The sequence below is a fragment of the Engystomops pustulosus genome, chromosome 9 (assembly GCF_040894005.1).
Source record: "Engystomops pustulosus chromosome 9, aEngPut4.maternal, whole genome shotgun sequence".
NCBI lineage: Eukaryota > Metazoa > Chordata > Amphibia > Anura > Leptodactylidae > Engystomops > Engystomops pustulosus.
In genome coordinates this window covers 111224157-111248265 of record NC_092419.1, presented here as the reverse complement: position 1 = coordinate 111248265, position 24109 = coordinate 111224157, and the positions used below count along the sequence as shown (strand labels likewise).

The 24109-nt window shown below is 51.0% G+C and overlaps 1 protein-coding gene across 1 annotated transcript in view; it reads right to left on the bottom strand.

Moving 5' to 3' along the window:
- Positions 1–24109, bottom strand: part of GPR107 (G protein-coupled receptor 107) — a 40918-nt gene that overhangs the window by 2433 nt on the left and 14376 nt on the right. The window contains exons 13-17 of the mRNA XM_072125738.1: positions 20841–20971; positions 19920–19963; positions 8090–8139; positions 3585–3668; positions 2586–2713 (exon numbers count right to left, since the gene is read on the bottom strand). Coding sequence (XP_071981839.1) covers positions 2586–2713; positions 3585–3668; positions 8090–8139; positions 19920–19963; positions 20841–20971 — 437 coding nt within the window. The remainder of the gene's footprint in view (positions 1–2585; positions 2714–3584; positions 3669–8089; positions 8140–19919; positions 19964–20840; positions 20972–24109) is intronic.

Here is a 24109-nt window from a genome sequence, read left to right as displayed (position 1 = left end):
CTGAAACAGAGACACAACACAGACATCACAAACCCTTCTGTTACAATGTATCAGCGCAGGCTGCAGGTGTAATCCCCAACCAGTACCAGGCATTGTCCATAGAGAGCTGCTGCACCATCACAGTGCTCTGCGGCTGGGTCCTCACACTGCTGTGCTCAATGCTCTGTGCTATAAACTGCTCCACAGCCTCTTCTCTTAGCTCTGACTGCAGTAATACAAGAAACAGTGTGCATCAGATTTTAGTTTGAATAAAGCACCGAATCACAGAGCACAGCAGTGTGAGGCCAGAACACCTCCACGTGTACTAAACATAATCCTGGAATATAAATCCAAAAGTCACAGTCCTGCTGCTACTAACATACACAAAGGTCTGATTACACATCTCTCCAGAGACAATACATAACACTGGCTGCAGAGAGCACAGAGCACAGCAGTGTGAGGTATGATTACACATCTCTCCAGGGACACTACATAACACTGGCTGCACAGAGCACAGAGCACAGCAGTGTGAGGCCAGAACACCTCCACGTGTACTAAATATAATCCTGGAATATAAATCCAAATGTCACAGTCCTGCTGCTACTAACATACACAAAGGTCTGATTACACATCTCTCCAGGGACAATACATAACACTGGCTGCAGAGAGCACAGAGCACAGCAGTGTGAGGCCAGAACACCTCCACGTGTACTAAATATAATCCTGGAATATAAATCCAAATGTCACAGTCCTGCTGCTACTAACATACACAAAGGTCTGATTACACATCTCTCCAGGGACAATACATAACACTGGCTGCAGAGAGCACAGAGCACAGCAGTGTGAGGCAAGAACACCTCCACGTGTACTAAATATAATCCTGGAATATAAATCCAAATGTCACAGTCCTGCTGCTACTAACATACACAAAGGTCTGATTACACATCTCTCCAGGGACAATACATAATACTGGCGGCAGAGAGCACAGAGCACAGCAGTGTGAGGTCTGATTACACATCTCTCCAGGGACAATACATAACACTGGCTGCAGAGAGCACAGAGCACAGCAGTGTGAGGTCTGATTACACATCTCTCCAGGGACAATACATAACACTGGCTGCACAGAGCACAGCAGTGTGAGGTCTGATTACACATCTCTCCAGGGACAATACATTACACTGGCTGCAGAGAGCACAGAGCACAGCAGTGTGATGTCTGATTACACATCTCTCCAGGGACAATACATTACACTGGCTGCAGATAGCACAGCAGTGTGAGGTCTGATTACACATCTCTCCAGGGACAATACATAACACTGGCTGCAGAGAGCACAGAGCACAGTAGTGTGAGGAATGATTACACATCGCTCCAGGGACAATACATAACACTGGCTGCAGAGAGCACAGAGCACAGCAGTGTGAGGTCTGATTACACATCTCTCCAGGGACAATACATAACACTGGCTGCAGAGAGCACAGAGCACAGCAGTGTGAGGTCTGATTACACATCTCTCCAGTGACACTATATAACACTGGCTGCAGAGAGCACAGCAGTGTGAGGTCTGATTACACATCTCTCCAGGGACAATACATAACACTGGCTGCAGAGAGCACAGAGCACAGCAGTGTGAGGTCTGATTACACATCTCTCCAGGGACAATACATAACACTGGCTGCAGAGAGCACAGAGCACAGCAGTGTGAGGTATGATTACACATCTCTCCAGGGACAATACATAACACTGGCTGCAGAGAGCACAGAGCACAGTAGTGTGAGGAATGATTACACATCTCTCCAGGGGGTTGTGTATACAGAGCTGCAGAGCATTGCTTGCAGAGCAGGGGGTTGTGTATACAGAGCTGCAGAGCAGGGGGTTGTGTATACAGAGCTGCAGAGCATTGCTCCGGCAGAGCAGGGGGTTGTGTATACAGAGCTGCAGAGCATTGCTCCGGCAGAGCAGGGGGTTGTGTATACAGAGCTGCAGAGCATTGCTCCGGCAGAGCAGGGGGTTGTGTATACAGAGCTGCAGAGCATTGCTCCGGCAGAGCAGGGGGTTGTGTATACAGAGCTGCAGAGCATTGCTCCGGCAGAGCAGGGGGTTGTGTATACAGAGCTGCAGAGCATTGCTCCGGCAGAGCAGGGGGTTGTGTATACAGATCTGCAGAGCATTGCCAGGCACACATGACGCTTTGATGTTAGAAGAAACAGGAACAAGCTGCTGCCTAAACCGGGACATGTGACCGGCCGGACACTAAGCAGACACCGCCGGGGGGAGGGGGAGCTCCACAAGTAAAGCCTGCTGAAATACTCTGCACTGCTGCTTCACCACTGGGGCCTCTTCCTGACATCCTCTGTGATGCTGCCATCTGATCGGGCTGTAACAGGCACAACCTGCCTGACACCAGCAGGGGGCGCACTGGAAACAGGAAGAGATGCGTCCAGCAGAGCGCTGGGCATCAGAGATAGCACCGAGACACCGAGGCAGGGGCAACTACAAGGGGGCAACTACCTAGGGGCCTTGTCCCGCCTTATCGCCAGCCCCATCGTCTAGTCACCCCTCATCGATCTTAACCCCAGAGTTTAGTATGTCTGTACATAGTTACTCACACCGCCTCCATCTCCAGATCATCCGTGTCCTCGTCCTGGGGAAGCTGCAGGTAGGGATTGTCAGACGCCGGACGGAACTTGTACCCGGTCAGCACAAAGAAGACGAAGGTGGCCAATTCATCCAGGAGCTGGGGGGGAAGAAGGGAGAGATTTATACCCAGACACCTCACCTGAGGAGCAGACCAGCCCAGTCCTACACGCCGCCCCCTGCGCCGACCCCAGTCCTACGCGCCGCCCCCTGCGCCGACCCCAGTCCTACGCGCCGCCCCCTGCGCCGACCCCAGTCCTACGCGCCGCCCCCAGTCCTACACGCCGCCCCCTGCACTGACACCAGTCCTACACGCCGCCCCCTGCGCCGACCCCAGTCCTACGCGCCGCCCCCTGCGCCGCCCCCAGTCCTACACGCCGCCCCCTGCGCCGACCCCAGTCCTACACGCCGCCCCCAGTCCTACACGCCGCCCCCTGCGCCGACCCCAGTCCTACGCGCCGCCCCCTGCGCCGCCCCCAGTCCTACACGCCGCCCCCTGCGCCGACCCCAGTCCTACACGCCGCCCCCTGCGCCGCCCCCAGTCCTACACGCCGCCCCCAGTCCTACACGCCGCCCCCTGCGCCGCCCCCAGTCCTACACGCCGCCCCCTGCGCCGACCCCAGTCCTACACGCCGCCCCCTGCGCCGACCCCAGTGCCGACCCCAGTCCTACACGCCGCCCCCTGCGCCGACCCCAGTCCTACACGCCGCCCCCTGCACCGACTCCAGTCCTACACGCCGCCCCCTGCACCGACTCCAGTCCTACACGCCGCCCCCTGCACCGACTCCAGTCCTACACGCCGCCCCCTGCACCGATTTCAGTCCTACACGCCGCCCCCTGCACCGACTCCAGTCCTACACGCCGCCCCCTGCACCGACTCCAGTCCTACATACAGTCTTGCATCTAAATGTTGATAAAACCAATGAAAATCAATCCAACGCTGGATCTGAACAGAACATGGGGGAACCCACCTGGTACATCCATTTCCACTGGAAGGGGACGGCCAACTTGATAAGGAAGGCAATGATCCTCGTGAAGTAGATAAAGCAGACAATCTACAGAGAGAAATGGGAGAAATTGGGCCACATAAGAGGCTTTTTGTATCCCTCCTGCAGCGCTGAGCCCGTGCCCCACCCCAGCAGCGCGGCATCTCCGAGAGGCTGCGGATCTGGGATTAATCTCACTGAAAGGAATTTAATAGATTGTGGGAGCGCTGCAGGTTATTATGTCTGCATCACCAGCACCCGCTGCCTCCTGACCCATAGATGAGTGCAATTACTGCAGCACCAACGATCCATCCTGCCTGACATACAGAAGCACCGCAACACTGCAGGATAACCTACATCTGTACCATAGTTATAGTAGTTATATTCCTGTACATAGGGGGCAGTATTATAGTAGTTATATTCCTGTACATAGGGGGCAGTATTATAGTAGTTATATTCTTGTACATAGGGGGCAGTATTATAGTAGTTATATTCCTGTACATAGGGGGCAGTATTATAGTAGTTATATTCTTGTACATAGGGGGCAGTATTATAGTAGTTATATTCTTGTACATAGGGGGCAGTATTATAGTAGTTATATCCCTGTACATAGGGGGCAGTATTATAGTAGTTATATCCCTGTACATAGGGGCAGTATTATAGTAGTTATATTCTTGTACATAGGGGGCAGTATTATAGTAGTTATATTCCTGTACATAGGGGGCAGTATTATAGTAGTTATATTCTTGTACATAGGGGGCAGTATTATAGTAGTTATATTCCTGTACATAGGGGGCAGTATTATAGTAGTTATATTCTTGTACATAGGGGGCAGTATTATAGTAGTTATATTCTTGTACATAGGGGGCAGTATTATAGTAGTTATATCCCTGTACATAGGGGGCAGTATTATAGTAGTTATATCCCTGTACATAGGGGCAGTATTATAGTAGTTATATTCTTGTACATAGGGGGCAGTATTATAGTAGTTATATTCCTGTACATAGGGGGCAGTATTATAGTAGTTATATTCTTGTACATAGGGGGCAGTATTATAGTAGTTATATTCCTGTACATAGGGGGCAGTATTATAGTAGTTATATTCTTGTACATAGGGGGCAGTATTATAGTAGTTATATTCCTGTACATAGGGGGCAGTATTATAGTAGTTATATTCTTGTACATAGGGGGCAGTATTATAGTAGTTATATTCTTGTACATAGGGGGCAGTATTATAGTAGTTATATCCCTGTACATAGGGGGCAGTATTATAGTAGTTATATCCCTGTACATAGGGGCAGTATTATAGTAGTTATATTCTTGTACATAGGGGGCAGTATTATAGTAGTTATATTCCTGTACATAGGGGGCAGTATTATAGTAGTTATATTCTTGTACATAGGGGGCAGTATTATAGTAGTTATATTCCTGTACATAGGGGGCAGTATTATAGTAGTTATATTCTTGTACATAGGGGGCAGTATTATAGTAGTTATATTCTTGTACATAGGGGGCAGTATTATAGTAGTTATATCCCTGTACATAGGGGGCAGTATTATAGTAGTTATATCCCTGTACATAGGGGCAGTATTATAGTAGTTATATTCTTGTACATAGGGGGCAGTATTATAGTAGTTATATTCCTGTACATAGGGGGCAGTATTATAGTAGTTATATTCTTGTACATAGGGGGCAGTATTATAGTAGTTATATTCCTGTACATAGGGGGCAGTATTATAGTAGTTATATTCTTGTACATAGGGGGCAGTATTATAGTAGTTATATTCCTGTACATAGGGGGCAGTATTATAGTAGTTATATTCTTGTACATAGGGGGCAGTATTATAGTAGTTATATTCTTGTACATAGGGGGCAGTATTATAGTAGTTATATTCTTGTACATAGGGGGCAGTATTATAGTAGTTATATTCCTGTACATAGGGGGCAGTATTATAGTAGTTATATTCCTGTACATAGGGGGCAGTATTATAGTAGTTATATTCTTGTACATAGGGGGCAGTATTATAGTAGTTATATTCTTGTACATAGGGGGCAGTATTATAGTAGTTATATTCTTGTACATAGGGGGCAGTATTATAGTAGTTATATCCCTGTACATAGGGGGCAGTATTATAGTAGTTATATCCCTGTACATAGGGGCAGTATTATAGTAGTTATATTCTTGTACATAGGGGGCAGTATTATAGTAGTTATATTCCTGTACATAGGGGGCAGTATTATAGTAGTTATATTCTTGTACATAGGGGGCAGTATTATAGTAGTTATATTCCTGTACATAGGGGGCAGTATTATAGTAGTTATATTCTTGTACATAGGGGGCAGTATTATAGTAGTTATATTCTTGTACATAGGGGGCAGTATTATAGTAGTTATATTCTTGTACATAGGGGGCAGTATTATAGTAGTTATATCCCTGTACATAGGGGGCAGTATTATAGTAGTTATATCCCTGTACATAGGGGCAGTATTATAGTAGTTATATTCTTGTACATAGGGGGCAGTATTATAGTAGTTATATTCCCGTACATAGGGGGCAGTATTATAGTAGTTATATTCCTGTACATAGGGGGCAGTATTATAGTAGTTATATTCTTGTACATAGGGGGCAGTATTATAGTAGTTATATTCTTGTACATAGGGGGCAGTATTATAGTAGTTATATTCCTGTACATAGGAGGCAGTATTATAGTAGTTATATCCCTGTACATAGGGGGCAGTATTATAGTAGTTATATTCTTGTACATAGGGGGCAGTATTATAGTAGTTATATTCTTGTACATAGGGGGCAGTATTATAGTAGTTATATTCCTGTACATAGGAGGCAGTATTATAGTAGTTATATCCCTGTACATAGGGGGCAGTATTATAGTAGTTATATTCCTGTACATAGGGGGCAGTATTATAGTAGTTATATTCCTGTACATAGGGGGCAGTATTATAGTAGTTATATTCTTGTACATAGGGGGCAGTATTATAGTAGTTATATTCCTGTACATAGGGGGCAGTATTATAGTAGTTATATTCCTGTACATAGGGGGCAGTATTATAGTAGTTATATTCTTGTACATAGGGGGCAGTATTATAGTAGTTATATTCCTGTACATAGGGGGCAGTATTATAGTAGTTATATTCTTGTACATAGGGGGCAGTATTATAGTAGTTATATTCTTGTACATAGGGGGCAGTATTATAGTAGTTATATCCCTGTACATAGGAGGCAGTATTATAGTAGTTATATCCCTGTACATAGGGGGCAGTATTATAGTAGTTATATTCTTGTACATAGGGGGCAGTATTATAGTAGTTATATTCCTGTACATAGGAGGCAGTATTATAGTAGTTATATCCCTGTACATAGGGGGCAGTATTATAGTAGTTATATTCTTGTACATAGGGGGCAGTATTATAGTAGTTATATTCCTGTACATAGGGCAGTATTATAGTAGTTATATTCCTGTACATAGGGGGCAGTATTATAGTAGTCATATTCCTGTACATAGTGGGCAGTATTATAGTAGTTATATTCCTGTACATAGGGGGCAGTATTATAGTAGTTATATTCCTGTACATAGGGTGCAGTATTATAGCAGTTATATTCCTGTACATAGGGGGCAGTATTATAGTAGTTATATTCCTGTACATAGGGGGCAGTATTATAGTAGTTATAGTCTTGTACATAGGGGGCAGTATTATAGTAGTTATATAAGTTATATATAGTAGAATATAGTAGTTATATTCTTGTACATAGGGGGCAGTATTATAGTAGTTATATTCCTGTACATAGGGGGCAGTATTATAGTAGTTATATTCTTGTACATAGGGGGCAGTATTATAGTAGTTATATTCTTGTACATAGGGGGCAGTATTATAGTAGTTATATTCCTGTACATAGGGGGCAGTATTATAGTAGTTATATTCCTGTACATAGGGAGCAGTATTATAGTAGTTATATTCTTGTACATAGGGGGCGGTATTATAGTAGTTATATTCCTGTACATAGGGGGCAGTATTATAGTAGTTATATTCCTGTACATAGGGGGCAGTATTATAGTAGTTATATTCCTGTACATAGGGGGCAGTATTATAGTAGTTATATTCTTGTACATAGGGGGCAGTATTATAGTAGTTATATTCTTGTACATAGGGGGCAGTATTATAGTAGTTATATTCCTGTACATAGGGGGCAGTATTATAGTAGTTATATTCCTGTACATAGGGGGCGGTATTATAGTAGTTATATTCTTGTACATAGGGGGCAGTATTATAGTAGTTATATCCCTGTACATAGGGGGCAGTATTATAGTAGTTATATTCTTGTACATAGGGGGCAGTATTTTAGTAGTTATATTCCTGTACATAGGGGGCAGTATTATAGTAGTTATATTCTTGTACATAGGGGGCGGTATTATAGTAGTTATATTCCTGTACATAAGAGGCAGTATTATGTCCGTCTTCTTGCTCCTACTTACCATCACGTAATAATGTCTGAACAGCTTGAGCTTCGCCAGGTTGATAGCAGCTGATGGAAAGAAGCAGATGAAGAGGGAAGTGTTAGGGATGGGATCGCACATCTGCAGAATCAGTTAATAATGACAGATTTTCATCGTCACATGACCCTGCATTGAGCCCCTAGACCTTGATGCTTCATGATGGTCAAAATAATTAAAGTACATTGGTCCTTGTCCACAATTACAGATCTTTAACCCTTCGGAGGAGGGGGGGGGAAGTCATTATTACAAGTATTGTCCATTATCTCACATATTATGGCGGAGGACGACCCCAGAGGTCCATGAGATGGGACAGAGATGATGGGGCTGCTGATGAGGCTCCATATGAGGGGCTTCTCCTCCCATGAGCAGATCCCAGACATTATGTGGATCCTCCGGAGAGCGGATCAGCGACTCTCCACATCCACACTTGTCACATCTCACTTTGCTCACACTGAAGAATTCCTCTAAGAAAACATTGAGCTGAGGATGGGCGGCTGGGAGATGTCCAGAGCGTCTCGTGTGGATGTCCCGGTGCTTCAGGACTCTCCTACAGAGTATCGCACTTCAGAGCAGAACTAACAGCGAGAGGCAAATGATTTATTGTGTGGCATCAGGAAGCAGCCACCTAAGAGGAAGGATCAAGGAGTGGTGGTCACAGCGCCCCCGACAGCACGGGCCATGGCGCCCCCCCCCCAAATCCACCCAACAGCACGGGCCATGGCGCCCCCCCCAAAACCACCCAACAGCACGGTCCATGGCGCCCCCCCCCCCAAAACCACCCAACAGCACGGCCATGGCGCCCCCCCAAAACCACCCAACAGCACGGGCCATGGCGCCCCCCCCCAAATCCACCCAACAGCACGGGCCATGGCGCCCCCCCCAAAACCACCCAACAGCACGGTCCATGGCGCCCCCCCCCCCAAAACCACCCAACAGCACGGGCCATGGCGCCCCCCCCCCAAATCCACCCAACAGCACGGGCCATGGCGCCCCCCCCAAAACCACCCAACAGCACGGTCCATGGCGCCCCCCCCCAAAACCACCCAACAGCACGGGCCATGGCGCCCCCCCCCCCCAAAACCACCCAACAGCACGGGCCATGGCGCCCCCCCAAAACCACCCAACAGCACGGGCCTTGGCGCCCCCCCAAAACCACCCAACAGCACGGGCCATGGCGCCCCCCCAAAACCACCCAACAGCACGGGCCATGGCGCCCCCCCAAAACCACCCAACAGCACGGGCCATGGCGCCCCCCCAAAACCACCCAACAGCACGGGCCATGCCCCCCCCCCCAAAACCACCCAACAGCACGGGCCATGGCGCCCACTGACCTACCCAACAGCAGGGGCCATGGTGTCCCACACCCTCCCAACAGCAGGGGCCATGGTGTCCCACACCCTCCCAACAGCACGGGCCATGGTGTCCCACACCCTCCCAACAGCACAGGCCATGGCGTCCCACACCCTCCCAACAGCACGGGCCATGGTGTCCCACACCCTCCCAACAGCACGGGCCATGGTGTCCCACACCCTCCCAACAGCACGGGCCATGGTGTCCCACACCCTCCCAACAGCACGGGCCATGGCGTCCCACACCCTCCCAACAGCACGGGCCATGGTGTCCCACACCCTCCCAACAGCACGGGCCATGGTGTCCCACACCCTCCCAACAGCACGGGCCATGGTGTCCTACACCCAACCAACAGCACGGGGCATGGTGTCCCACACCCTCCCAACAGCACGGGCCATGGTGTCCCACACCCTCCCAACAGCACGGGCCATGGTGTCCCACACCCTCCCAACAGCACGGGCCATGGTGTCCCACACCCTCCCAACAGCACGGGCCATGGTGTCCCACACCCTCCCAACAGCACGGGCCATGGTGTCCCACACCCTCCCAACAGCACGGGCCATGGCTACAACAGAACGGGCCATTGAGCCCGGACCAGCCAACAGCATGGGCCAAGTTGAAACCATGTAAACTATACTGCCCCCGATAGCAAGTCACTACTCATCACAGCCCCCATAACAATACCACAACTGTGCAGACCTATAGATAGGAGCCGGCATCTCCACAACACAAGAGCAGTACAACCCACCAGCACATCCAGCCACGGGGGTCCTAGATGTAACTGTATAGGAGGAAGGACCATTTAACATGGAATAGCGACATGGAGCAGTGTGTGGCCTGTGCTGGTACTACATCACAAATACAAGAGAGGGGTTGAGGAAAGAGAAGAATACGCACAGATTTCACTCATCATGGGAGACCCTTAAAGGGGCATCACCATTCAGACATAGCAACGTGGACAGGAGAGAGTCTGGTATCTGTAGGAGAGGGACCCCCCAGCCCCACATAACCTGCACTGGTTCCTGTATAATCATGGTTACCATATAGGAGACCCATCATCACAGCTTAGGTCTGGGGGCACATGGCGATGTGCGTCACCCAGCCCCCGCGTCCTTACAAAGCCCGGACGTGACGGTAAATACTCTGCAGCAGCCGCAGCACATCGCTCCGGGCCCATGTAAGTAATGGAGGTTTTGTTTACGTGTGTAAACATGATGTGTTCCCGGGTCACAGCGTCAGGCGGAGGAGCAGAAAGCAGCCCTTATATAGACAGGGCCGGGAGAGGTATGTGACGGGGCAGATCTGCTACCGAAACCAACAACCAGACTATATGTAGTGATGGGGAGAGGGGGCATCCTGCTCCCCTATTTATACCAATCACACATATCACAGGGGGGTCTCCAGCACTGCCATACACCAGACTATATGTAGTGATGGGGAGAGGGGGCATCCTGCACCCCTATATATACCAATCACACATATCACAGGGGGGTCTCCAGCACTGCCATACACCAGACTATATGTAGTGATGGGGAGAGGGGGCATCCTGCACCCCTATATATACCAATCACACATATCACAGGGGGGTCTCCAGCACTGCCATACACCAGACTATATGTAGTGATGGGGAGGGGGCATCCTGCACCCCTATATATACCAATCACACATATCACAGGGGGGTCTCCAGCACTGCCATACACCAGACTATATGTAGTGATGGGGAGAGGGGGCATCCTGCACCCCTATTTATACCAATCACACATATCACAGGGGGGTCTCCAGCACTGCCATACACCAGACTATATGTAGTGATGGGGAGAGGGGGCATCCTGCACCCCTATATATACCAATCACACATATCACAGGGGGGTCTCCAGCACTGCCATACACCAGACTATATGTAGTGATGGGGAGAGGGGGCATCCTGCACCCCTATATATACCAATCACACATATCACAGGGGGGTCTCCAGCACTGCCATACACCAGACTATATGTAGTGATGGGGAGGGGGCATCCTGCACCCCTATATATACCAATCACACATATCACAGGGGGGTCTCCAGCACTGCCATACACCAGACTATATGTAGTGATGGGGAGAGGGGGCATCCTGCACCCCTATTTATACCAATCACACATATCACAGGGGGGTCTCCAGCACTGCCATACACCAGACTATATGTAGTGATGGGGAGAGGGGGCATCCTGCACCCCTATTTATACCAATCACACATATCACAGGGGGGTCTCCAGCACTGCCATACACCAGACTATATGTAGTGATGGGGAGGGGGGCATCCTGCACCCCTATATATACCAATCACACATATCACAGGGGGGTCTCCAGCACTGCCATACACCAGACTATATGTAGTGATGGGGAGGGGGCATCCTGCACCCCTATATATACCAATCACACACATCACAAGGGGGTCTCCAGCACCGCCATACACCAGACTATATGTAGTGATGGGGAGGGGGCATCCTGCACCCCTATATATACCAATCACACATATCACAGGGGGGTCTCCAGCACTGCCATACACCAGACTATATGTAGTGATGGGGAGGGGGCATCCTGCACCCCTATATATACCAATCACACATATCACAGGGGGGTCTCCAGCACTGCCATACACCAGACTATATGTAGTGATGGGGAGAGGGGGCATCCTGCACCCCTATTTATACCAATCACACATATCACAGGGGGGTCTCCAGCACTGCCATACACCAGACTATATGTAGTGATGGGGAGAGGGGGCATCCTGCACCCCTATATATACCAATCACACATATCACAGGGGGGTCTCCAGCACTGCCATACACCAGACTATATGTAGTGATGGGGAGAGGGGGCATCCTGCACCCCTATTTATACCAATCACACATATCACAGGGGGGTCTCCAGCACTGCCATACACCAGACTATATGTAGTGATGGGGAGAGGGGGCATCCTGCACCCCTATATATACCAATCACACATATCACAGGGGGGTCTCCAGCACTGCCATACACCAGACTATATGTAGTGATGGGGAGAGGGGGCATCCTGCACCCCTATTTATACCAATCACACATATCACAGGGGGGTCTCCAGCACTGCCATACACCAGACTATATGTAGTGATGGGGAGAGGGGGCATCCTGCACCCCTATATATACCAATCACACATATCACAGGGGGGTCTCCAGCACTGCCATACACCAGACTATATGTAGTGATGGGGAGAGGGGGCATCCTGCACCCCTATATATACCAATCACACATATCACAGGGGGGTCTCCAGCACTGCCATACACCAGACTATATGTAGTGATGGGGAGAGGGGGCATCCTGCACCCCTATTTATACCAATCACACATATCACAGGGGGGTCTCCAGCACTGCCATACACCAGACTATATGTAGTGATGGGGAGGGGGCATCCTGCACCCCTATATATACCAATCACACATATCACAAGGGGGGTCTCCAGCACTGCCATACACCAGACTATATGTAGTTATGGGGAGAGGGGGCATCCTGCACCCCTATATATACCAATCACACATATCACAGGGGGGTCTCCAGCACTGCCATACACCAGACTATATGTAGTGATGGGGAGAGGGGGCATCCTGCACCCCTATTTATACCAATCACACATATCACAGGGGGGTCTCCAGCACTGCCATACACCAGACTATATGTAGTGATGGGGAGAGGGGGCATCCTGCACCCCTATATATACCAATCACACATATCACAGGGGGGTCTCCAGCACTGCCATACACCAGACTATATGTAGTGATGGGGAGAGGGGGCATCCTGCACCCCTATATATACCAATCACACATATCACAGGGGGGTCTCCAGCACTGCCATACACCAGACTATATGTAGTGATGGGGAGAGGGGGCATCCTGCACCCCTATTTATACCAATCACACATATCACAGGGGGGTCTCCAGCACTGCCATACACCAGACTATATGTAGTGATGGGGAGAGGGGGCATCCTGCACCCCTATATATACCAATCACACATATCACAGGGGGGTCTCCAGCACTGCCATACACCAGACTATATGTAGTGATGGGGAGAGGGGGCATCCTGCACCCCTATATATACCAATCACACATATCACAGGGGGGTCTCCAGCACTGCCATACACCAGACTATATGTAGTTATGGGGAGAGGGGGCATCCTGCACCCCTATATATACCAATCACACATATCACAGGGGGGTCTCCAGCACTGCCATACACCAGACTATATGTAGTGATGGGGAGAGGGGGCATCCTGCACCCCTATATATACCAATCACACATATCACAGGGGGTCTCCAGCACTGCCATACACCAGACTATATGTAGTGATGGGGAGAGGGGGCATCCTGCACCCCTATTTATACCAATCACACATATCACAGGGGGGTCTCCTGCACTGCCATACACCAGACTATATGTAGTGATGGGGAGAGGGGGCATCCTGCACCCCTATTTATACCAATCACACACATCACAGGGGGGTCTCCAGCACTGCCATACACCAGACTATATGTAGTGATGGGGAGAGGGGGCATCCTGCACCCCTATATATACCAATCACACATATCACAGGGGGGTCTCCAGCACTGCCATACACCAGACTATATGTAGTGATGGGGAGAGGGGGCATCCTGCACCCCTATATATACCAATCACACATATCACAGGGGGGTCTCCAGCACTGCCATACACCAGACTATATGTAGTGATGGGGAGAGGGGGCATCCTGCACCCCTATTTATACCAATCACACATATCACAGGGGGGTCTCCAGCACTGCCATACACCAGACTATATGTAGTGATGGGGAGAGGGGGCATCCTGCACCCCTATTTATACCAATCACACATATCACAGGGGGGTCTCCAGCACTGCCATACACCAGACTATATGTAGTGATGGGGAGGGGGCATCCTGCACCCCTATATATACCAATCACACACATCACAAGGGGGTCTCCAGCACTGCCATACACCAGACTATATGTAGTGATGGGGAGAGGGGGCATCCTGCACCCCTATTTATACCAATCACACATATCACAGGGGGGTCTCCAGCACTGCCATACACCAGACTATATGTAGTGATGGGGAGAGGGGGCATCCTGCACCCCTATATATACCAATCACACATATCACAGGGGGGTCTCCAGCACTGCCATACACCAGACTATATGTAGTGATGGGGAGAGGGGGCATCCTGCACCCCTATTTATACCAATCACACATATCACAGGGGGGTCTCCAGCACTGCCATACACCAGACTATATGTAGTGATGGGGAGAGGGGGCATCCTGCACCCCTATATATACCAATCACACATATCACAGGGGGGTCTCCAGCACTGCCATACACCAGACTATATGTAGTGATGGGGAGAGGGGGCATCCTGCACCCCTATTTATACCAATCACACATATCACAGGGGGGTCTCCAGCACTGCCATACACCAGACTATATGTAGTGATGGGGAGAGGGGGCATCCTGCACCCCTATATATACCAATCACACATATCACAGGGGGGTCTCCAGCACTGCCATACACCAGACTATATGTAGTGATGGGGAGAGGGGGCATCCTGCACCCCTATATATACCAATCACACATATCACAGGGGGGTCTCCAGCACTGCCATACACCAGACTATATGTAGTGATGGGGAGAGGGGGCATCCTGCACCCCTATTTATACCAATCACACATATCACAGGGGGGTCTCCAGCACTGCCATACACCAGACTATATGTAGTGATGGGGAGAGGGGGCATCCTGCACCCCTATATATACCAATCACACATATCACAGGGGGGTCTCCAGCACTGCCATACACCAGACTATATGTAGTTATGGGGAGAGGGGGCATCCTGCACCCCTATTTATACCAATCACACATATCACAGGGGGGTCTCCTGCACTGCCATACACCAGACTATATGTAGTGATGGGGAGAGGGGGCATCCTGCACCCCTATTTATACCAATCACACACATCACAGGGGGGTCTCCAGCACTGCCATACACCAGACTATATGTAGTGATGGGGAGAGGGGGCATCCTGCACCCCTATATATACCAATCACACATATCACAGGGGGGTCTCCAGCACTGCCATACACCAGACTATATGTAGTGATGGGGAGAGGGGGCATCCTGCACCCCTATATATACCAATCACACATATCACAGGGGGGTCTCCAGCACTGCCATACACCAGACTATATGTAGTGATGGGGAGAGGGGGCATCCTGCACCCCTATTTATACCAATCACACATATCACAGGGGGGTCTCCAGCACTGCCATACACCAGACTATATGTAGTGATGGGGAGAGGGGGCATCCTGCACCCCTATTTATACCAATCACACATATCACAGGGGGGTCTCCAGCACTGCCATACACCAGACTATATGTAGTGATGGGGAGGGGGGCATCCTGCACCCCTATATATACCAATCACACATATCACAGGGGGTCTCCAGCACTGCCATACACCAGACTATATGTAGTGATGGGGAGAGGGGGCATCCTGCACCCCTATTTATACCAATCACACATATCACAGGGGGGTCTCCAGCACTGCCATACACCAGACTATATGTAGTGATGGGGAGGGGGCATCCTGCACCCCTATATATACCAATCACACACATCACAAGGGGGTCTCCAGCACCGCCATACACCAGACTATATGTAGTGATGGGGAGGGGGCATCCTGCACCCCTATATATACCAATCACACATATCACAGGGGGGTCTCCAGCACTGCCATACACCAGACTATATGTAGTGATGGGGAGGGGGCATCCTGCACCCCTATATATACCAATCACACACATCACAAGGGGGTCTCCAGCACCGCCATACACCAGACTATATGTAGTGATGGGGAGGGGGCATCCTGCACCCCTATATATACCAATCACACATATCACAGGGGGGTCTCCAGCACTGCCATACACCAGACTATATGTAGTTATGGGGAGAGGGGGCATCCTGCACCCCTATATATACCAATCACACATATCACAGGGGGGTCTCCTGCACTGCCATACACCAGACTATATGTAGTGATGGGGAGAGGGGGCATCCTGCACCCCTATTTATACCAATCACACACATCACAGGGGGGTCTCCAGCACTGCCATACACCAGACTATATGTAGTGATGGGGAGAGGGGGCATCCTGCACCCCTATATATACCAATCACACATATCACAGGGGGGTCTCCAGCACTGCCATACACCAGACTATATGTAGTGATGGGGAGAGGGGGCATCCTGCACCCCTATATATACCAATCACACATATCACAGGGGGGTCTCCAGCACTGCCATACACCAGACTATATGTAGTGATGGGGAGAGGGGGCATCCTGCACCCCTATTTATACCAATCACACATATCACAGGGGGGTCTCCAGCACTGCCATACACCAGACTATATGTAGTGATGGGGAGAGGGGGCATCCTGCACCCCTATATATACCAATCACACATATCACAGGGGGGTCTCCAGCACTGCCATACACCAGACTATATGTAGTGATGGGGAGAGGGGGCATCCTGCACCCCTATATATACCAATCACACATATCACAGGGGGGTCTCCAGCACTGCCATACACCAGACTATATGTAGTGATGGGGAGAGGGGGCATCCTGCACCCCTATATATACCAATCACACATATCACAGGGGGGTCTCCAGCACTGCCATACACCAGACTATATGTAGTGATGGGGAGAGGGGGCATCCTGCACCCCTATTTATACCAATCACACATATCACAGGGGGGTCTCCAGCACTGCCATACACCAGACTATATGTAGTGATGGGGAGAGGGGGCATCCTGCACCCCTATATATACCAATCACACATATCACAGGGGGGTCTCCAGCACTGCCATACACCAGACTATATGTAGTTATGGGGAGAGGGGGCATCCTGCACCCCTATATATACCAATCACACATATCACAGGGGGGTCTCCTGCACTGCCATACACCAGACTATATGTAGTGATGGGGAGAGGGGGCATCCTGCACCCCTATTTATACCAATCACACACATCACAGGGGGGTCTCCAGCACTGCCATACACCAGACTATATGTAGTGATGGGGAGAGGGGGCATCCTGCACCCCTATATATACCAATCACACATATCACAGGGGGGTCTCCAGCACTGCCATACACCAGACTATATGTAGTGATGGGGAGAGGGGGCATCCTGCACCCCTATATATACCAATCACACATATCACAGGGGGGTCTCCAGCACTGCCATACACCAGACTATATGTAGTTATGGGGAGAGGGGGCATCCTGCACCCCTATATATACCAATCACACATATCACAGGGGGGTCTCCTGCACTGCCATACACCAGACTATATGTAGTGATGGGGAGAGGGGGCATCCTGCACCCCTATTTATACCAATCACACACATCACAGGGGGGTCTCCAGCACTGCCATACACCAGACTATATGTAGTGATGGGGAGAGGGGGCATCCTGCACCCCTATATATACCAATCACACATATCACAGGGGGGTCTCCAGCACTGCCATACACCAGACTATATGTAGTGATGGGGAGAGGGGGCATCCTGCACCCCTATATATACCAATCACACATATCACAGGGGGGTCTCCAGCACTGCCATACACCAGACTATATGTAGTGATGGGGAGAGGGGGCATCCTGCACCCCTATTTATACCAATCACACATATCACAGGGGGGTCTCCAGCACTGCCATACACCAGACTATATGTAGTGATGGGGAGAGGGGGCATCCTGCACCCCTATTTATACCAATCACACATATCACAGGGGGGTCTCCAGCACTGCCATACACCAGACTATATGTAGTGATGGGGAGAGGGGGCATCCTGCACCCCTATTTATACCAATCACACATATCACAGGGGGGTCTCCAGCACTGCCATACACCAGACTATATGTAGTGATGGGGAGAGGGGGCATCCTGCACCCCTATTTATACCAATCACACACATCACAAGGGGGGTCTCCAGCACTGCCATAGAGCACATGCCGACCAACCTCTGGGATCAGTCTATGCTTAGAGAATTACACAGAATCTTGGGGCATCCCTGTAAGATGGCTCGTTTTATACTCTATAAACAGCGATGGCCTCAGGTCCTGATGCCACCATTAAGCCGACCACCAGCCTCAATGATCACATCTGCATGAACGGTGATCACAGAGGTCAAGGATTGGTTCAAAGGTGACACGCACGAACCCTTTAACATGAAAAATCACTCCTACAGAAGGGGTGGTACAATCTGCAAACCTGACAGCAGTGAAACTACAACTCCTACTATACTGCCTGATGAGACCTGTAGTTCTACAGTCATGTCTCTGCCGCTGGTCCCCCTCCTCCATGTTTTTATTAGAGAAGCCACAAGGCAGTCACACATCATTACAAAAGGAGTAAACATGTCTGACTGCACCCTAGGGGGACGCCTCACACCCGCTACAATCTCCTCTGCCAGCTGCTCCCGCTACACTTATAAAACCAAGTGCGTTATGCCAGAACGAGCGACGGATATTTCCCGACCAGCAGGGCAATGGGCAGGGGTCCACTTGGGAGGGCAATGGGCAGGGGTCCACCTGGGAGGGCAATGGGCAGGGGCCCTCCAGGGAGCATGACGGGTGGTTGGAAGGGGGCTACTGGGGGCGCACTGTGGTATTTGAGGTGAAGGAGTGCTCAGGCTTCTTCCAGGCAGCAGTTATAGTCATGGTTTATAGCAGGTAACTTCTCCCTGTAGGTGAGACGCTGCTGTGTGCACGCTGCATGGATGAGATGCCAACATAAAACCCCAACAAGGCGACAGGCCCCCACACACGTGATTATACCCTCCTGTGCAGCGTACGCAGCTCCCATGCAGAGTTTTACACCCTTTGAACTGCCTGGGAGCACTGCAGCTATGGTAGCAAAAGTATTCACCCCCCCCCCTTACAATAAACCCAGCACATTGTACCCCAATACTGCACAGGTTTCATCTGGAAGATGAAGGAGTTTTAATGTTTTTTTTTTTATTTTTTAAGACTGAAGAGGTCAGTGGCTGGTGTGTTACAGAGTTACCAAAGACTATGAGGGGGCAGCAGAGCTAAAATAGCTGGGGGGGGGGGGGGAGCGATCCCTGTGGTCACTGGGGGGGGCATCCTGCGCCTCTATTTATACCACGGCCAATCACACATATCACAGGGGATAATGTTGCGAACCGGACAATCAATCGCTGCTACTTAATATAAAGTATCAGCAATTACTTGCACATGTGCAGCAGGGGTGGTCGCCCCCTGGTGGCGGAGAAACGCATTACAGCAACATTACAGGAGGTCAGAGGGTGAGGCCACCAGGGGCATGAGCAGCCAGAGGTCACAGCAGACAATTACCTTTCCCATCTGTGGCTGAAGCTTCCTGAAGATGTCGGATGGACCTGGTAGGAGAGAGAGAATATAACAACATCTAAGGAGACGGTCAGCAAGTAACACTTACAGGAAGATCCCCCACCCTACAAGCCCCTGTCTCTGCCCCTAGAGGCATAGACTCCCCAAAACCTCTATAGAAGCCCTGAGGCTACAGAATGCCCATGACCGGACGTGCAGCCATACACATGACCGGACGTGCAGCCATACACATGACCGGACGTGCAGCCATACACATGACCGGACGTGCAGCCATACACATGACCGGACGTGCAGCCATACACATGACCGGACGTGCAGCCATACACATGACCGGACGTGCAGCCATACACATGACCGGACGTGCAGCCATACACATGACCGGACGTGCAGCCATACACATGACCGGACGTGCAGCCATACACATGACCGGACGTGCAGCCATACACATGACCGGACGTGCAGCCATACACATGACCGGACGTGCAGCCATACACATGACCGGACGTGCAGCCATACACATGACCGGACGTGCAGCCATACACATGACCGGACGTGCAGCCATACACATGACCGGACGTGCAGCCATACACATGACCGGACGTGCAGCCATACACATGACCGGACGTGCAGCCATACACATGACCGGACGTGCAGCCATACACATGACCGGACGTGCAGCCATACACATGACCGGACGTGCAGCCATACACATGACCGGACGTGCAGCCATACACATGACCGGACGTGCAGCCATACACATGACCGGACGTGCAGCCATACATGGGAGCGCTGTGGATAGCCGGGAGCAGAGATAGGCCATAGAGATGAAGCTCATGTGGCGAGGGGTAGGAGTGGAAGCTCATGGGGCGAGGGGTAGGAATGTTACTCTATGACTGCAGTGATTACCATATAACCGGAAACAAGATGGCACCACAACACATGAGGTCAACAAGGAATAGGATCTCTTTCCATAGGCCGGAATCTGAGGTGCCCTCCTCTGTGGACTCAATGATGATGTAAGCCACATTGGCCAGAACCTAAGAAGAGAAAGAGTTCAGAAGAAAAACTTATGTGCAATGTAAGCCCTGGATATAACACCGCGACTGCTCCGGCACAGGCCCCGGATATAACACCGCGACTGCTCCGGCACAGGCCCCGGATATAACACCGCGACTGCTCCGGCACAGGCCCCGGATATAACACCACGACTGCTCCAGCACAGGTCCCGGATATAACACCGCGACTGCTCCGACACAGGCCCCGGATATAACACCGCGACTGCTCCAGCACAGGCCCCGGATATAACACCGCGACTGCTCCGGCACAGGCCCCGGATATAACACCGCGACTGCTCCGGCACAGGCCCCGGATATAACACCGCGACTGCTCCGGCACAGGCCCCGGATATAACACCGCGATTGCTCCGGCACAGGCCCCGGATATAACACCGCGACTGCTCCGACACAGGCCCCGGATATAACACCGCGACTGCTCCAGCACAGGCCCCGGATATAACACCGCGACTGCTCCGGCACAGGCCCCGGATATAACACCGCGACTGCTCCGGCACAGGCCCCAAATATAACACCGCGACTGCTCCGGCACAGGCCCCGGATAGAACAGCGCGACTGCTCCGGCACAGGCCCCGGATAGAACAGCGCGACTGCTCCGGCACAGGCCCCGGATAGAACAGCGCGACTGCTCCAGCACAGGCCCCGGATATAACAGCGCGACTGCTCCGGCACAGGTCCCGGATATAACAGCGCGACTGCTCCGACACAGGCCCTGGATATAACACCGCGACTGCTCCGACACAGGCCCCGGATATAACACCGCGACTGCTCCAGCACAGGCCCCGGATATAACACCGCGACTGCTCCAGCACAGGCCCCGGATATAACACCGCGACTGCTCCAGCACAGGCCCCGGATATAACAGCGCGACTGCTCCGGCACAGGTCCCGGATATAACAGCGCGACTGCTCCGACACAGGCCCTGGAAATAACACCACGACTGATGTAACCTGTGCCATACTGTCCTCACCTGCAGGAGGATGATAGGAGCACACAGGTAACCTGTGCCATACTGTCCCCACCTGCAGGAGGATGATAGGAGCACACAGGTAACCTGTGCCATACTGTCCTCACCTGCAGGAGGATGATAGGAGCACACAGGTAACCTGTGCCATACTGTCCCCACCTGCAGGAGGATGATAGGAGCACACAGGTAACCTGTGCCATACTGTCCTCACCTGCAGGAGGATGATAGGAGCACACAGGTAACCTGTGCCATACTGCCCTCACCTGCAGGAGGATGATAGGAGCACACAGGTAACCTGTGCCATACTGCCCTCACCTGCAGGAGGATGATAGGAGCACACAGGTAATCTGTGCCATACTGTCCCCACCTGCAGGAGGATGATAGGAGCACACAGGTAACCTGTGCCATACTGTCCTCACCTGCAGGAGGATGATAGGAGCACACAGGTAACCTGTGCCATACTGTCCTCACCTGCAGGAGGATGATAGGAGCACACAGGTAATCTGTGCCATACTGTCCTCACCTGCAGGAGGATGATAGGAGCACACAGGTAACCTGTGCCATACTGTCCTCACCTGCAGGAGGATGATAGGAGCACACAGGTAACCTGTGCCATACTGCCCTCACCTGCAGGAGGATGATAGGAGCACTGAGGTAACCTGTGCCATACTGTCCTCACCTGCAGGAGGATGATAGGAGCACACAGGTAATCTGTGCCATACTGTCCCCACCTGCAGGAGGATGATAGGAGCACACAGGTAACCTGTGCCATACTGTCCTCACCTGCAGGAGGATGATAGGAGCACACAGGTAACCTGTGCCATACTGCCCTCACCTGCAGGAGGATGATAGGAGCACACAGGTAATCTGTGCCATACTGTCCTCACCTGCAGGAGGATGATAGGAGCACACAGGTAACCTGTGCCATAATGCCCTCACTTGCAGGAGGATGATAGGAGCACACAGGTAATCTGTGCCATACTGTCCCCACCTGCAGGAGGATGATAGGAGCACACAGGTAACCTGTGCCATACTGTCCTCACCTGCAGGAGGATGATAGGAGCACACAGGTAACCTGTGCCATACTGTCCTCACCTGCAGGAGGATGATAGGAGCACACAGGTAACCTGTGCCATACTGCCCTCACCTGCAGGAGGATGATAGGAGCACACAGGTAACCTGTGCCATACTGTCCTCACCAGCAGGAGGATGATAGGAGCACACAGGTAACCTGTGCCATACTGTCCTCACCTGCAGGAGGATGATAGGAGCACACAGGTAACCTGTGCCATACTGTCCTCACCTGCAGGAGGATGATAGGAGCACACAGGTAACCTGTGCCATACTGCCCTCACCTGCAGGAGGATGATAGGAGCACACAGGTAACCTGTGCCATACTGTCCTCACCAGCAGGAGGATGATAGGAGCACACAGGTAACCTGTGCCATACTGCCCTCACCTGCAGGAGGATGATAGGAGCACACAGGTAACCTGTGCCATACTGTCCTCACCAGCAGGAGGATGATAGGAGCACACAGGTAACCTGTGCCATACTGCCCTCACCTGCAGGAGGATGATAGGAGCACTGAGGTAACCTGTGCCATACTGCCCTCACCTGCAGGAGGATGATAGGAGCACACAGGTAACCTGTGCCATACTGCCCTCACCTGCAGGAGGATGATAGAAGCACACAGGTAATCTGTGCCATACTGTCCTCACCTGCAGGAGGATGATAGGAGCACACAGGTAACCTGTGCCATACTGTCCTCACCTGCAGGAGGATGATAGGAGCACACAGGTAACCTGTGCCATACTGTCCTCACCTGCAGGAGGATGATAGGAGCACACAGGTAACCTGTGCCATACTGTCCTCACCTGCAGGAGGATGATAGAAGCACACAGGTAACCTGTGCCATACTGTCCTCACCTGCAGGAGGATGATAGGAGCACACAGGTAACCTGTGCCATACTGTCCTCACCTGCAGGAGGATGATAGGAGCACACAGGTAACCTGTGCCATACTGCCCTCACCTGCAGGAGGATGATAGGAGCACACAGGTAACCTGTGCCATACTGTCCTCACCTGCAGGAGGATGATAGGAGCACACAGGTAACCTGTGCCATACTGCCCTCAC